We start from the raw sequence: 16,225 nt of genomic DNA on the forward strand, positions 1-16,225 counted from the left end.
ATAATTTATCGCGGTGACAAATGCGACGCTGTCATGATTGATTATGAATTTCGCAAAAAAAAGCTTAGATCAAATGTATCGCCGACAAATACAATGCACAGTGGGCTGTATAAATAATGAACGTTAATATAATTACTTTTAAAGGCGGACGTTTATGCACCATATGTACTGAAATCAAGTTTTTCAAGAAACCTATTTTCGTGTGCTTAGAAGTATCCACGCTAATATAGCACAAGTAGGTTTCTGAATCTGTATTGCTTCGTCTTATGGTGCCCTCTACTATCGGAGGTTGGCTATCAACAGGCGATGTGCACCCTGCAGTCTGTAGTCCGTAATGATGCTTCTCCACAAATCTCATTTTATCATTACTGAAATTTTTCCAAATACACAATATTTAGGAGTAACTCTTCAAATATAGAATGTAAAATTCGTACAAAATACAAAAAACGATCAGTTTGGCAAAGACATCATTTGTGTAGCGGGCGAAAAGGAGACTAATGACCACACGAACTGTTTTTTCGTCACCATAAAAATAAGTGTACATGATGTCAAAAATAAGTTGTTTCCGACTTCCTTTGTTTTTTTCCCGTACAAATATATCTTTCCGTAGAAGAATATTATTTTTTTGAGGAAAACGATACAACTTGTGTAAAAACCTTTTTTACTTGTGATATCATGAAAAAGCTCCTCCCGAATTTTGTGTACTTTTACCACCTGACACCCTGTATAGATCGGAGCAAGTTAATACGTCATTTTAAGTTCATACGCTCGAAATATGTGGAACTTTTCGTGGAATTAACACTGCCTGTTTAAAATGTGTCTCTATCGATCTACGGGATCTGCCCATGTTTATATCGATGTTTGGAAATTCGCCCAGAAAAGCTAAGCACACTCTGTGGACCAGTGCTCACCGGGTCTTGCGAACCATATAAAAATAAAACTGTACTCGGTGGAGGTACTTACCTCCTTTATTTATGCATTTTTGCATATTTAAAGCTTAGTGTGTGTTTTTCCCAAGTGAATGTGTCGTTTGATGATACCGGAGGGAAGGCATTGAGTAAGCATATAACAAGGTGATTATAAATGAGGAAATAGGAAGAATTTGATATTACGCCGTGTTCAAAGACAGTGCCGCTGAATATTCAGTGATAAACGGCAGAGGCAGCTTACCACCCTAAGAATTTTTAATGAACATTAACATCTCCGTTGGTAAGCGCTTATTTTACTTAATTTAAAATTGATAAGCAAAGGTATAAGGTATCGGATAAGCTATGCAATAATTACCGGTAGTTGGTTTAGGTTAGGAAGAACATTATTTACAAATTTATTTATGTATGTTCCATCAAAAGTTCATGGATTATTAAGATATTATTCGTTTTCATTTTACTTGCAGATTTTCAGCCATTTTGTTTTTCGTTAAAGAAATATTTTTAGTAGGGTTTTTGTTTTTTTTATTGTTATTAAGTTTAGTTAGTAGAACTCCATGTATATTTTATGTTTTAATAATGCTTTTATTCATTTATAAAATATAAAAACAAGTTCTGCTGTGTAATTATTATTACCTGTGACAGCTGTTTCGCCTTCTGAAGGCATTATCAAACTTTGCTTAAGCCATTTGCAGGTGATATATTAGTGACGTAAAAGAAACTGCACATCTTTCCTGCATCCCACAGAATTCAGAATTCCACAAAGACTGAGTTTCTGTGGACTGCTACAAGCAGACGTCAGCATAACATTGAAAACTCCCCAATAACCATTTCAGGAAGTGACATCACTCCAAAAACGTGCATCAAATTACTGGGTGTCAATCTGGACGCTAATTTTTCCCTTAAAACTCAGGTGAACAGAACTGTAAGCACGGGGTTCTTTCAATTAAGGCAAATTAAAGCAGTGCGGAGAAACCTGCCAACAGAGGCGACTAAATTTCTAGTCAATTCCTATGTTGTTTCACGTCTAGATTATTGCAACGGAATATATGCAAGTCTCCCCAAATGTCAAATCAACAAATTACAATCCGTTTTCAACGCCGCGGCAAGGCTTATCACCGGAGTATCTAAATACTCCCACATTTCAGAGCATCTCAAAAATCTGCACTGGCTCAAATGTCCTGAAAGAATCCAGTTCAAGCTATGCTGGATGGTATTTAAGTCACTTAACGGAATGGCTCCGGCTTACTTATCAGAATTGTGTATTCCAGAAGATTCCAATTCCCGACAGTCAACCCTTAGGTCAGCAACGTCATCAGCTATCGGAAGGTTGAAGGAACCAAAGCGCACACCAGATACTAAGTTCGGTGAACGTGCTTTCGCCGTGTCAGGACCTAAAGCCTGGAATGGACTGCCACATGATTTGAGAATGATCGCAGACTCGACAGAATTTAGGTCTAAACTTAAAACGTACCTTTTCAGACAGTCGTATCCATAATTTCAGAAACCTCCACTTCCACAGTCCACGACAATTTAAATTAACAAAATGTAAAAAATACTAAAAATAAAATAAAATAAATAAAAATAATAATTAAAAATAAATAAATAAAAATGATAACAACTAACAATTTGTGGGTTTTTAAGACAGTTAAATTAAAATAAAAACAGTAGCAGACTTAAGGTCATGCGATGACCAGTGTTTTTTGATATAGTGTCCTCTGCGTGCAGTTTTATCTTTTATAAGCATAAACTTTTTAATATAAGTGTGTTTGTCGGAAGTGACTTGCCAGGTAAGCATGTTTTGGTATCTTTTCGAAATAACAAATGTAGATCCTAGGAAATAAATTGTACAGCGCCCTTGAGGTGATTTTTCACAAAAACGGCGCTCTACAAATTATCCAATTATTATTATTATTATTACACATAGTAATTTAAACAATAGGTAATTTTATTCGTGTGAAATGTGACAACTTTGCATTATAACATAACTATTGTATTAAACGGTAATTTGAAACTATTCTATTAAAGGGTAATTTGTATTATCCTTGATTTGTTGTCTACTGTGAACTGATAAAAAGAAAAACATTCAAATCAATTATTTTTTAATCGCTCCTAACTATTTTTAAAATTTACTTTTTTATTGTAGACCCTGAATATGGTTGGCATGGCCCAGTTGAAAAGTCGGTCCGTCTGGTGCACAAAGGTACCGCAAAAAACTTGATACCGCTTAACAAGTCTCCAGCCCTTTTTAATAAAATTGTCGTACAAGTAGGTCGTTTTTCATGGTAAGCTTTTATAATCAAATAATAGTAATACAATATTTATTATTTGTGATGAAAATCACCTCAAGGCCGCTGTACAAATATAACGTAATATATTTATTAAAATTTAAAGTTTTCAATGGCGGAAGATTCTTATTGTACCTAAACAAGGTCAATTTAAGATTCGATTCGATATTTTAGATTAAGTATGGGATGATTAATTTGTTATAACCTCTAGATCCAGGGCAAAATTTGTGAATGAAAGAAAAACACTAGAAAGACCTGACAAACAAAGTTCGCATTTATAATGTTAGGGTTGGGATTCGATGATAATATTTGGCTAATTTATATAGCTCCGTTTTCGTGAGAAATCACCTCAAGGGCAACACACACCGTTACCCGTCTCGGTTTTTAACATGAGGAATTGTATATATTTTAATTACAAAACTGGAGAAGTATGTCGGTGAAATATTGGGTAATTTCAGGCCATTTCTAATGTAATTCGCCCATGAATGTGAACGAAGCAAGGAATATGTGCCAAGATAGAATTTATGCATTTCAACAAGATATCAATAAAACAGTCATACACCAAAACAATAAAGAGGAACAAGTAAAAACATCCAAAATACTGCAGTTGTAATTAAAAATCAAATAAAAGTGAAAGTGAAGCCCGTACCTACCTCCTAGAAATATTTAGTTAGGCACCTATAATAGCTTTTTCGCATGACCGTAAATAAAGGGCACTATCTGAAGTTCCCGGTATTGCCCGGGCTTTAAGAAGAGTTTTACGAAATTATATGTATACAGTGACCTTCCGTGTTTTGAAGGTTAAGTGTGCCAAAATTTCATAAATCTCGGAATAAAACTTTAGATATGTATAAAAATCAAAACCATCCCCCCTGCCTGCCTGCCTCAAACACTCTTCTTTATATAAATATATGGACTTGGACTAAAAAATCATTAACTCAAGAAAATATAATTCCCTCCGACCGCGAGCACCCTGCCCACTGTGCGGTCTGGACAGTTGGACTGAATTACAATTTTGACTGACCGCTTCCCGTGCGATTTAATGTGCTTTGTCTGGCACTAAACACCACGAGAAACGCTCAAGTGCAATGCCTTATAATACTGCACTAACAAGTACCAGGTTTAAAATGCACAATAAATACCTATAACATGTACGTATACTTGTACATTTTACAACAACTGAGTTAACAACTTTCAGTGGTGATTACACTATGTTTTGAATATCGCAGAGTTTGAGAATAAAATGTGGAAAATGTGTAAAGTGGAATCCCCGTGGAATTTTGCTGTGGCAACATTGACTTTTGACAAGAAGAACGACATAAGTCAAAATTTTAACCAATAAACAAAAAAAAGGCGTTTATATCTATTTTGTATTTATTTAACCTCTAATAAATAGCTTATTTGAGTCATACGTTCCAAAAATACAAATATCCATGTAATAATCTGGTTTAGAAAGTTGGTAAAATAACATATTAAAAAAATATATAATCTTGGAATGTGTTGTACAATCAACTACTTTCGGAGAATACAACAGCAAAAATATTTGCACCTATTGTTTTATCTTAAATGTTACATCCTTTTACCTTTGAAACGACGTGTTGTTACCAATAAAAGCAATTTTAACTATTGCAATACCTTCGTACAATAATGACAGGTGTAACACATGGTGTTTACAGCGTATTGATTTTTTTCCACTTTTTTAAATTTCTACATTTTACTGTCAAACTATACAAGCAGTTTCTTCTGCACAATATATATGCGTGCAAGTAAGTACTTAGGATGTGCCAACACCTCCAGGCAAGTACACAGTAAATAGGTAGATAGGTACTACGCTTTATGGCCATAGTATTATAAGTAACGGGATACTCCGTGTTATATTGTTGCTCATTCTCATTACAAAGCGTGTTTGATTGTCTTTTTAATATATTCTCGACTGACCCCTGTGACGGTAAACGAGAGAGTATTTTACTACCTCGTCATTGTGGTTTCTCGCTTTATACGTTGTGTGCTTTTTAGATAGCATCTACATGCAGGGCCGGGCCCTATGCGGGCGTAATTGGAGCGCCGGGTTGCCAAGGCGCCAATCACTGGTAATACCAAATACCTTACACACCGTCTTAAAGATTATTTTTCATAAAAACGGTGCTACAGAAAAATACAAACCATAGAAATATAATTATAGAAAATTTATTACTGGTTTGATAAGGCGCGTCTACTGATTTGACAAGGGGCGCTAAAATTTTGTTTTTAATGTATAAAAAAGAAACTGAGTAAAATATATTGTAAATATTTTCACAATTTTCGCTAAATTTAATAATGAAACGAAAATTTTAATTTTTTTCTTTACATGTTTATATATTCACCTTCATTTTTTTTACATTTGTTGGCTTACATGCTTCTTATAAAACTGAGTAATATTCAGTATGATTGCAAATCAGTGCATTAAAACGTTTGATGTTCAATAAAACACGACTAACAGTACCCCGCCACGCGTTGCTCTAGTTATTTTTTTCTGTGTAGATAGAGAAACAATATTGCGTGTTTGCTATTACGTCCAACAGATGGCGCTGTTTTTTTATACAGATAGATAAAAATGATTCATTAAGAATTGGAATAACCAAAATATTTTGTAATCCAGCAGTGTTTGCACACCTGTTAAAATGAATGACCTAAGGGTTTTCTTAATTATTGGTACGTGGGTGATTATGCTAAGGAATTGTTTGGGTTTTTTGAAAATATTAAGCAGGGGAGAATTGATCATTTTTGTTTGATTATTAATTAGGGTTATGTTTGGATCATTAGTTCTTTTATTTATCTCTAATTATTCTAGTAAATTTAATCTAAAACCCTTTATTTCTATGTGTAAAGGTTTAGGCTCGTTGTTGTCAAGCGGGACGTGGTTTTTTTCCAAGAGGTGAGCTGCGAATTTTGAATCTTGAAATTTTGTTCTTTAAAAGAACATATGCGTTGCTATAAAAATAATAAAATTGATAGATTAAATTTACTAGAACAATTAGAGATAAATAAAAGAACTAATGATCCAAACATAACCCTAATTAATAATCAAACAAAAATGATCAATTCTCCCCTGCTTAATATTTTCAAAAAACCCAAACAATTCCTTAGCATAATCACCCACGTACCAATAATTAAGAAAACCCTTAGGTCATTCATTTTAACAGGTGTGCAAACACTGCTGGATTACCAAATATTTTGGTTATTCCAATTCTTAATGAATCATTTTTGACCATTATAGAAATTTAAATGGGTGGGGATAGATAAAATCATATAAATAAGTCGTCGCCGTGTGGATATATCCACAGTTTGATAATGGCCTCAAAAGCCGAAACAGCTGTCACATTAAAAACTGTAAAAATAACAGAAATACTTGCAGAACTTAATAATTATTATAACATTATTAAATTTGATTTATTTTTAATTTATTTAAAAAAAAAAACGGAGAAAAATATCAAATGAAAATGTGTCTGCATGATTACCTAGTAAAAAAACAATCATTCAGAATATATCATGTGTTCACGCAGGTGGCCTTATTCGAATAAATATAATGGACAAGATGCGAAAATTTTATTTTTTGTATCCTCATAACTTATTCGTGATTTTTTGATGGTTTGTTATGAAATTTGTCAAATTATTCGTTATATGCCCCCTGTCCCATTTATATTTTTGACTAGATTTTTTAATAAATTAACAATATTTCATATCAGTAATTTTTCTCCGTGAACGCTTACTACGGAGCGAAAAAAACAAAAACGAAAAAAATAGTTATGCCGTTTTTCCTGACAAATATAGCCTCACATTTGAATCTAGGTACCTACAATAATTTGTTCCAAAATCGACGCTATCTGTGGTGTTGAAAAAAATTGATTCATCTTTATCAATAGTTTGTCGAACTGATTGATTGTTTTAGGTAAACTTAGGTGTGCACAAATATAATTAAAGTAGCAGAAAAAGCGAATGAGTACTCACATTGCAAGCAGGTGGTCCTATTGTAGACCGCGTAGTAAGGCAGGCAAGCGCACCTCCCGCGGTGGCAGTGTCCCCCCGCCAGTCCCCCGCAGCCCCCTTGCACCCCACCGCACGGGGTCCCGATAACTCCCCTCTCCTCCTGAAATAATAATATACAATAAAGCCGACTCAAACAAACAATCATAGAATTATTGTAATCTTGCGGGAAACGCGCGGAAATCCCGCCAAAATTCCAACATGGCCGCCGCGGGGAAATTGAAAAGTAAATACGGAGATTGTTCTGTTTTAAGAACTAATGAAAGATAAAGATTTGTCTATTTTGTTTAAGGGGTTGTGAATATATATTGGATAAATAAGATATTATGCATAAAGTAGCATTCTAAGACATTGTCCAAATATTTTACATTTTTTAGATTTCATGTCGTAAAATTATTATACTTTTGTGAAATATCACATGTTGTAATTCCAACGTAAGATGGGTGGGGGATTTCATCGTAAATTATTAATGTTATATTAAATTAATTAATTGACAATTATACAAGGTAAAAAAATTATATATTACTTGGAAATTGGCAACACAACCTTCTTAATTATGGAAGAATTTTTTTTAAATAAATTTATTCAACAATAACGACTTTAGTCTGTTTTTTATCAATCCTCTAACTTAAATATCAGTATTTTTTAAAGTTCGTCGTCATAGTTAAAATTGTGTTCAGTGTTTTAATTCAGTTATGAGTTTGTCAAAATGCTCCAAATCTATGACAAATCTTGCGTGACGTCATATACAGACAGTTTTGTAGTATGACAAAATAATGTGTTGGATTTTGTAAGTCGAATTCGAGACTTTTTTTAAAACTTTTACCCGCTTTTGATTGAAAAACAACATTGATAATAGGTCTTTTCAATATTTAACACCAACTATAAATCTTAATGTCGCTCAAATTAGGTTACAATTTCGATAAAACTAAAAAATATACCTTTTTCACATCAAAACAAAACTTTCACATGAAAATGTTCCTACAAATGTCCCCAGAATAAATCGATTCATTTGACTCCGACTAATTAGGACAACCAAACAGGGAGTATAGATGAATTGTATTATGTTTTATTCATTTTGAAATGAAGATTTGATAATTATAATGTACAATAAAACTTACATATTCAGAATCAATGTGAATATATTTTTAATTTAATATAATGAAGAGAGGTTTTTTAAAATAACGATCGACACCTACTTACCAATCCAGTACTTACTTAATCCAGAGAAATCACATTCACAGAAAAAGCACTCTAAAAAATTGAAAAACGTTAATTTTCAAAATAAAATTGCAAACTAACGCATTATGACACTATTTTTCGTATTAACGTCAAGTTGACGTGTAGATATTTAATTTAGTTTTTGTGGTAAGTTGTAAGAATCTTTTATATTCGCAATAGAGGAAAATTATGTCTTCATCTACGGGCAGTAACTACAATATTTCTTAGATCATTTTCATTGTTTGGATCAACAAAAATCAATCCTAAAATTGATCCAAATATCAATAATCAATGATGAATACAGAAAAAATAAAATGTAGGTGTCGCCGAAAACATGTGAGTTCCTATTAATAATAATAATACAAGCGAATTTCATAAACTTGTCGAATTCCGCCTCACGCTTAGTACCCAAAAAAATTATAAATGGCACTTGGTTTCAACTTAATTACTATTAGAAACAACCTCTAACCTTACCTATAACAACCCAACCTCACCTAATCTAAACTACAATAATCCATCCAAACCTAACCTATAATATCCCAACCTTTTTCCTAACCTACCCTACAATAATCAAACATTACCTAACCTACAATAACCCAACCTTTATCCTAATCTATCCTATAATAACCTTACCTTTTTTAATTTTTCTTTATTTATAAAACATACCTATATATCTTTATTTTATTTTTCGAGTTTGGCCAAAATAGTACCTACCTAGTATTTGCATAGAGTAAAAAATCTAGCCACTCGTATCAGGAATACCAACAAAGGAAAATGTTATCAACAGAAATCATTCCAGCTGTCATCCCATACAACGAAAGTGAATTTTCGATTTACGTAATTAAAAATTAAGATGCTAAAATTAAAATATCCCAAATGTAGTCAGATTCCTTTTATAGTAGGTTATTAAGGTAAATCAGAAGGTTTTATTTTAAAATATTTAATATAATCCATGTCCAGCGATTCCGAAAAATTACCCCTTTTTCTCAAACCAAGTTAAGATTGAAGGTTAAAAATCAGCTTTTTTTAATAACCCAAACTAACTAAGCGCCCTTGAGGTGATTTTTCACGAAAACGGCGCTATAAATTAGTCAAATATTAAATATCAATATTAACAACCTAAAAACCTATTATGTGAATTTTTACGTAAATCCCCGACCTAAATAGATGCCTCCATTAAATATTTTAGGTTGAAATTAAGTGTTGTTTTTTAATGAGCATGAGGCGGAATTCGACAACTTTGCCAATAACTCTTTCAAGGCAACAACAGTAAGCATTACCAATGAATAGAAATATAAATTAATATTTTTTTAACGCCCGCAAGTTCCGTAAAAATATTTTTTTCGAATCATTCTGAAAAGATGATTATTATTTAACCGTGAATTTAATTTACGGTAGCTTATACTCATAATAGAATTCTACCCTTTGCTGAACAAACACGATTAACATGCCGTCAAGGGGGCTTTGCGTGGGGAACATGTTTATTATTACGGCATCACTCGGATTTAAAGAAATTATATTTTAACTACAGAGCAGAAAATCTGTTTACATGTCCGACTGAGAATTCATCTGCATTGCTTTTCCTTTCTGAAATTTCTATTTCCACGCGAATTTTTACAGTCCTCAACGTCATTTCTTTGCTTTCGCATTTCGAAGGGATTCTCAATGAATTTTAAGTTTTAACCTTTCGGGCCACTACCGTTACATCTCTTTAGAGAAAGCTACAAGCCAAATTTGTGTATATTCTTTGTATACCTTATCTCGTAGGCAGAGGCGGCTCTAGGGATTCAGTCGTGGTAGGTCATTTGAAAAAAATGTGTGACTAATCTTTATTTGATATTGTGAAAAATGCCCATATATTATTAACTATATCAATTTGTTATAGAGTTTTAGAGTCGCGGACTCTAAATAAATATTATGTTAATATAATAAATTGGAAATAAATACACAATCCATGTACTTACGGCAAATTATTTTTAAGATATTAAGTTTTAATGTAGTTGTCCACAACATTAAAATAAATAAAATCAGTGTTTGATTCTATTTGACAATGATTTTTTACGTTTTTTGTTTTGTTTCATTCTAAATCGATAACAACATAAATAATTATTCTAATCCTTTCCCGAACTATGCAATTGAAAAACAACCATTGTTCCACACACTACAAGCGTGTAAAATGAAAAAACGACATTTGTTTATGTCACCATCTCTGTAAAACATATAATATTCACCGTGTTGTCTCCCCCACGGTCATGACCTAAGCGTCCCTAAACATTCTTCGGAAGCTAATTTTTACTTCGACGAAAAATATAGTGCCATCTCGTTTATTCTATGGCGCGCGTAGGGACAGAAGATGCCAAATTGGACATTCTTTAAATTGACCCAGCGAATCGTGTGGACTTGTGAATGAAAGCTTCTATTAGAGACAACAGATGTCACTGCTAGTCACTCGCCGCCGCCGCTGTTTCGCGTTACATTTTAAATGTTTTGATGCACATAATTGATTATTATATTTATTATTGTTGTCTTATAATTTTGGGGGGTCAAACACCAATTGACCTAAGGGAAGAACCGCCACTGCTCGTAGGTAATAGGCATTAAAATCGCTTGACAAACGGAGTTTAGAAACGTTAGATTTCAAGCACAGAACTGGTTTTTATTTATTTTGTAAATAATTTTATAAGAAAGCAAAAAAGTTAATCAAATGAAACTGTCACAGATAATCTTAGCTATAATATTATATATTTTTTTAAAGTTTTTTCCTTTATGCGCGTTCATGCATTTCTATTGAAAAAATAAAAATTTTAGTAGGTAGTTTATATTTATATTTTTATTGAGTAATTTATTATTTTTATTTGTATTCTACTCAAGCGAAACGATAGCAAAACCTTCAATTTATCTAAATGCATTTTTGGTATTCATAATTTACACCAATTTGTAGATTAATCAAATTAGTGATTTGGCATTAAGCTTCGCCTTAAAGATGCTTTCAGAAGATTTCAGAAGAACTTATGTGTATTTCCGCTTCCAAATGAATGGAATACTTCTGAAATTATCCAAAAACCAATAATTTTTTTGAAAGTTTATGAAATATGCCTTCAAATTTTATTATTAGAAATAAACAAATATTTTTATCAGTATTCAAATTTTAAAATAAAAACGTAGAAAGTATTAAAAATGGTTCTCCTTATGTTTATTCGTCTAAACACTGAATTAAATTTCTAATACCAAAAACAATGCGTATTATATTAGACAAATGTATTATAAACATAACTGCTACTTAATTTTTATGTCGTTTCATATAAAAATTATTAATGAAAAATTCACAAAGTTTCATAAACTTTTCACAAATTACGGGTGTACATTTTAATTATTCTGTGGCAAAAAACTTATTCTGTGGTAAACTTCTATATTTGAACGTAAAGCTTGGTATTTTTTTCTTTCTAAAATCGTTTAGTTCATATTTCTAACTATGAGAGTAGAGGAGATACAACGACTTCTATGATACCATATGATCTGTTCCGAAAAGCGAACAAATTGTCTCTACGGGTAATAGTTGTTTGTTCAATAAAAGGGACCAAATGCCATTTTTTTCCAGTGTTTATCGTTTCAATCGATGGAAAAATTGAAAAAGAATTGACACAGTAATTTTAACAATTTGGTATGGTTTAGCATTGAATAGATAATATTTATATAAAGTTTGTTTTCTGTATTTTTTAATAAATGAAAAACATCATATTATGATCAATTACTAAGTCGAAATTTAACACACAGCTTTTCTGCTTGATTATAAGCATTGATAACCACGTTAATAAAGTTTTAATAAATTTAATACTTGGCCCGGACAGACGTTGTCCTGCCACAGAACGCCTTCTTGTGTATGGAAGTTAAAATCTGTGGTTGTATGTATTTTTAGATGATAAATCTATAAAAAGTAAACAATAATTTATAAAAAATGATTTCGACAACAAGCTGGAACAATTTATTTATTGTTTTTGTGTTTAATTCGTAGAACTCCATTTATTTTTTTTTAAATTTAATATTATAATTATTAAAAAAATATTTAATTTTATTTTTACTAACTACATAAATTATAACAAAAAATTATTATTATTAAAAAAAATCTGGAAAAGTTTCAAACTGGAACCAACCATACACATTCACAAAATTTCATTGACATCGGTTTGGCGGTTTCGGAGACAAACGTGTATGAACACTGTGACACTTGATATATGTATATATAATATGATATAAGCACAATATTGAAGATCGCATCAAATAATGTGATAGTTGAACCTGAATTATACTTTTAATTTGAATTATATCCGTAGCCCCGCATTGCCTATATAAATAATTCAATCGTGATAAGACAAGCACAACGTAACCTTTGCGATCTAATTATAAACGGAAAAAAATATATAATTGAGTTCTTACAGATACTTTATACAATTTCCATCTTTGATTTGTTCATTGGTTACTGGCATCCCCGGTTATGGTACTAAACAATATCAGTTTTTGTTGAATTGCTTTGATTCTATATTTCTACAAAAAAGGCATGTTGTGATGATCGCTGGGAATTCATCCGTTATAATTAAAGGAGCTATTTTTTTTGGAGCAAAACTCCAATTGAACCTTGTAAGAAAAAAATGCAAGCTCATTTCAATAGTGAATTCTCGCTTAATCATTCGTAGATTCGAGATGATACGTTTTTTAACAATATCAGTGTGTACGCACGCCATATGGAATAATTCACCGTTCGGCCCCTTAGGGTCAAAAAAACGTATCTCATTTTTCTCTACTTTACAGGAGAGCAAGAAAACATAGTTCTCAATTAATCAGTGTTGTATACTTTTAAACAAACGAAGCATATTAATAATGTCTACTCATTTAGTTAAAGGATGGTATTTTGTGCTTGTGAACATCTTTTAAATATAAAATAGTAATTCATTTTACCATCCGTAACTCAGAATCGATAAAAAATTGAGTTACGTTTTTTTGACTCTAAGGGGCCGCGTTATGACTCCCTTGCCTCAGTTGAAGTTAGTATAGATAAATAATGTAGTCATCATCTCGTTTTAAAATATCGCTTAGGTACTTTTTACAAAATCTTTACGATGTGGGATATGAAATTCAAAGACCTAGGTACATAACATTGTTTTCAAATTCTTATTACCAAAAATAATGTATCGATGAAAAATAATATATTCGCAGCGTTTTTGTCAGTCATTTTAATACCATCACAATTCACAATGCAGTGATATTGTTAAAAGTTTGCGTTAGTTTTAGGGGAAATAAAGTGGAGTGTCAAGTAACCTACCTGCAAAAACACATTTTCAAAACATAATTTCGTTAAGCCGACGATTTTGTCATCGGAGACCTCTATTTGTGCAAGTCAGAAGAACGCCATCGGAATAGGTGATAATATTAAAAAAACGACTTTCATAAGCTCGGTTCAAAGTTTTAAACACGTTTGCCCAATTTTACTGATCTTACTCCGTGACATTTTCATATTTTCCGCTCTCAAATCAACATCATCATCTCTTGCTCAAAGCTTTTCAAAGTTAGCTTGACAACTACTTCACCTCCAAGCCATAGAATTTATTAGCGTTAAATCAATCAATCGTACTCAACGCAGTTGAATACAATTATATTCAGTAAGACTTGTTGAAGATTTAGTTAAAAAATAACCGTTTTTATCACCTCAATACTTAATGTTGTTTGAACGTGCATGCAAAATTGAAAGCTTTACAATTTAAAAAAAAATTAAAACTGGAAAATTCCAATTTCTCTCAGATTTAGACCACCAAAGTACCAACTTAAGGGGTCATCAAATTGACCATTTGATTTAACGCACGTTAAACGGATTGGACTGACTATTCACTCAGAGAATTGTGATTAAAGTTTTGGCAACGTTCATCTTCATAGAAAAAGACAGCGATGATTGACGCCTACGCTACCTGTCCTACATACAAATAGATCGGCGATTCCAATACCATATTGCGTATTGTCATAACGGGTTGAGACGACATAAAAAGATAGTAGGTAACCTAAAAGTACCAAAAAACAGTAAAATTGTGGTGCATCTTTATTTTTATTATATATTTAATAGGATAAGTATATTATACTTGCATTCAATAAAAGGTCGAAAATAATAGAATCCAATAATATAGACCTAAAACTGAGAATACTTCTCATCAAGACCTATGTATGGAGTATCTTGATGTACGGCTGCGAAACATGGTGCCTATCCGAAAGAGATAAACGGAGACTAGAGGCTTTTGAGATGTGGTCCTATAGAAGACTGTTAGGAATTTCCTGGAGAGACCATGTTACAAATGAGGAGGTTCTCCAAAGAATCGAAGGAGGAAGGCACCTGCTCAAGACCTTGTCCGAAAGGCGTGCAAGATGGATCGGCCATGTTATACGACAAGAAGGCCTCTTGCATGTCATAATAGAGGGTATGACCGAGGGGACCAACTCTAGGGGACGCCCACGCCGAGAGTACCTGGAGGACCTGCTGGTGGACGTGCGCTGCTCATCATATGCAGAAGTCAAAAGAGCCGCACAAGACAGGGAAGAATGGAAGAGGAGATTAGATAAAATTGCTGCAAACCAATCCCAGGATTGAAACCAGAGAGAGAGAGGATAAGTTCAAAATAGAGGTCGTCCAGCAAAACTGTCACATGGCTGCTTGTCTGCCGGTTCTCCCTTAACATTGACCGATCGGTGGCCGAGTTGACATCGCGTTTGGGTCCCACCTAGGCATAGTGTGTTCAATTCCTCGGCTGGCTAAGTCCTCCATCCTAACACAAGCAACATTTTCAGCTTACTGTGGTGGTAGTAGGAGATTTTCAAATATTGTCAGGTTATTCGTAACCCGGTAATCTTTGTCTTTCTTTTAAAGATAAAAAAATTAATATATCTTAAAGTGATAAGTTACAAAGAAGGTTTCGATTTCATAGTTCCGACTTCGTAGGTTAAAAAAAGGAAACATACTCTTCGTTTTAAGTGTAGTTTTTCACTTTAAAAGCAAACATTTATCTAAAATATATTTTTATTTATGAGCCAGCTTTGTTCCAAACTCTTTGTGGATAAATTTGAGAGAGAACTAATTCATCAAATTGGAGTGACGTTTAAATTTCATTTGAAACTTGATATAATATTTTGGTTCTGACATCTAGAAATGGGCTAAGCCTCTGAATTTCAAAATAATGGTAAAACTTTTGTGTTGTTAGTCGTTGTTTGTAGTCGTTGTTGTTAGTCGTTTTTGTACTATTTACAATTTTTAGATGTTCATTGTTGGATCAAAAAGGAACTGACTGAAAATGATGAAACGATTTAACTAATTACTGTAACTCGATACTAACAATTTCTTAGGACAGGTCAAACCCTTTAAAATTTCAACGCAAGACTCTTTTTCCACGTAAATTATCCATGTATTTCACATTAAATATAACGAGTATATGTTATTTCTTAGGGCGGAAGTAAAATGTTTGATTGAGACGGAACAGGTTAAGGGCGTGCCTCCGCGAGCATTCACACCTAATCAGTGTACGCGGAACCTAATATCAATGCCCACCGCAAAGTGGCCCAACATCTTCCAACAATCATTTGCACGAGCAATGAACAATTAAAAATATAAAGGTACAATAAACATCCACAGCAGTGGGAACATCGTGTCTCCGTAGTACAATACAGTTCCAATTAATTTGTTCTCAACATTATCCCAAGACAAATTCAAAACCAGATTCCGATCGCTCGTGGAAA

At 32.8% G+C, this 16,225-nt stretch overlaps 1 protein-coding gene across 1 annotated transcript in view; it reads right to left on the reverse strand.

Annotated features, from left to right (window-relative positions):
* Positions 1 to 16,225, reverse strand: part of LOC149421734 (uncharacterized) — a 66,129-nt gene that overhangs the window by 41,911 nt on the left and 7,993 nt on the right. Inside the window, exon 2 of the mRNA XM_089634515.1 lies at positions 7,202 to 7,340. Within this exon, the coding sequence (XP_089490641.1) occupies positions 7,202 to 7,340 (139 nt within the window). The remainder of the gene's footprint in view (positions 1 to 7,201; positions 7,341 to 16,225) is intronic.

The sequence above is a fragment of the Hesperophylax consimilis genome, chromosome 8 (genome assembly GCF_061612785.1).
Source record: "Hesperophylax consimilis isolate HC1 chromosome 8, BYU_Hcon_1.0, whole genome shotgun sequence".
Lineage (NCBI taxonomy): Eukaryota > Metazoa > Arthropoda > Insecta > Trichoptera > Limnephilidae > Hesperophylax > Hesperophylax consimilis.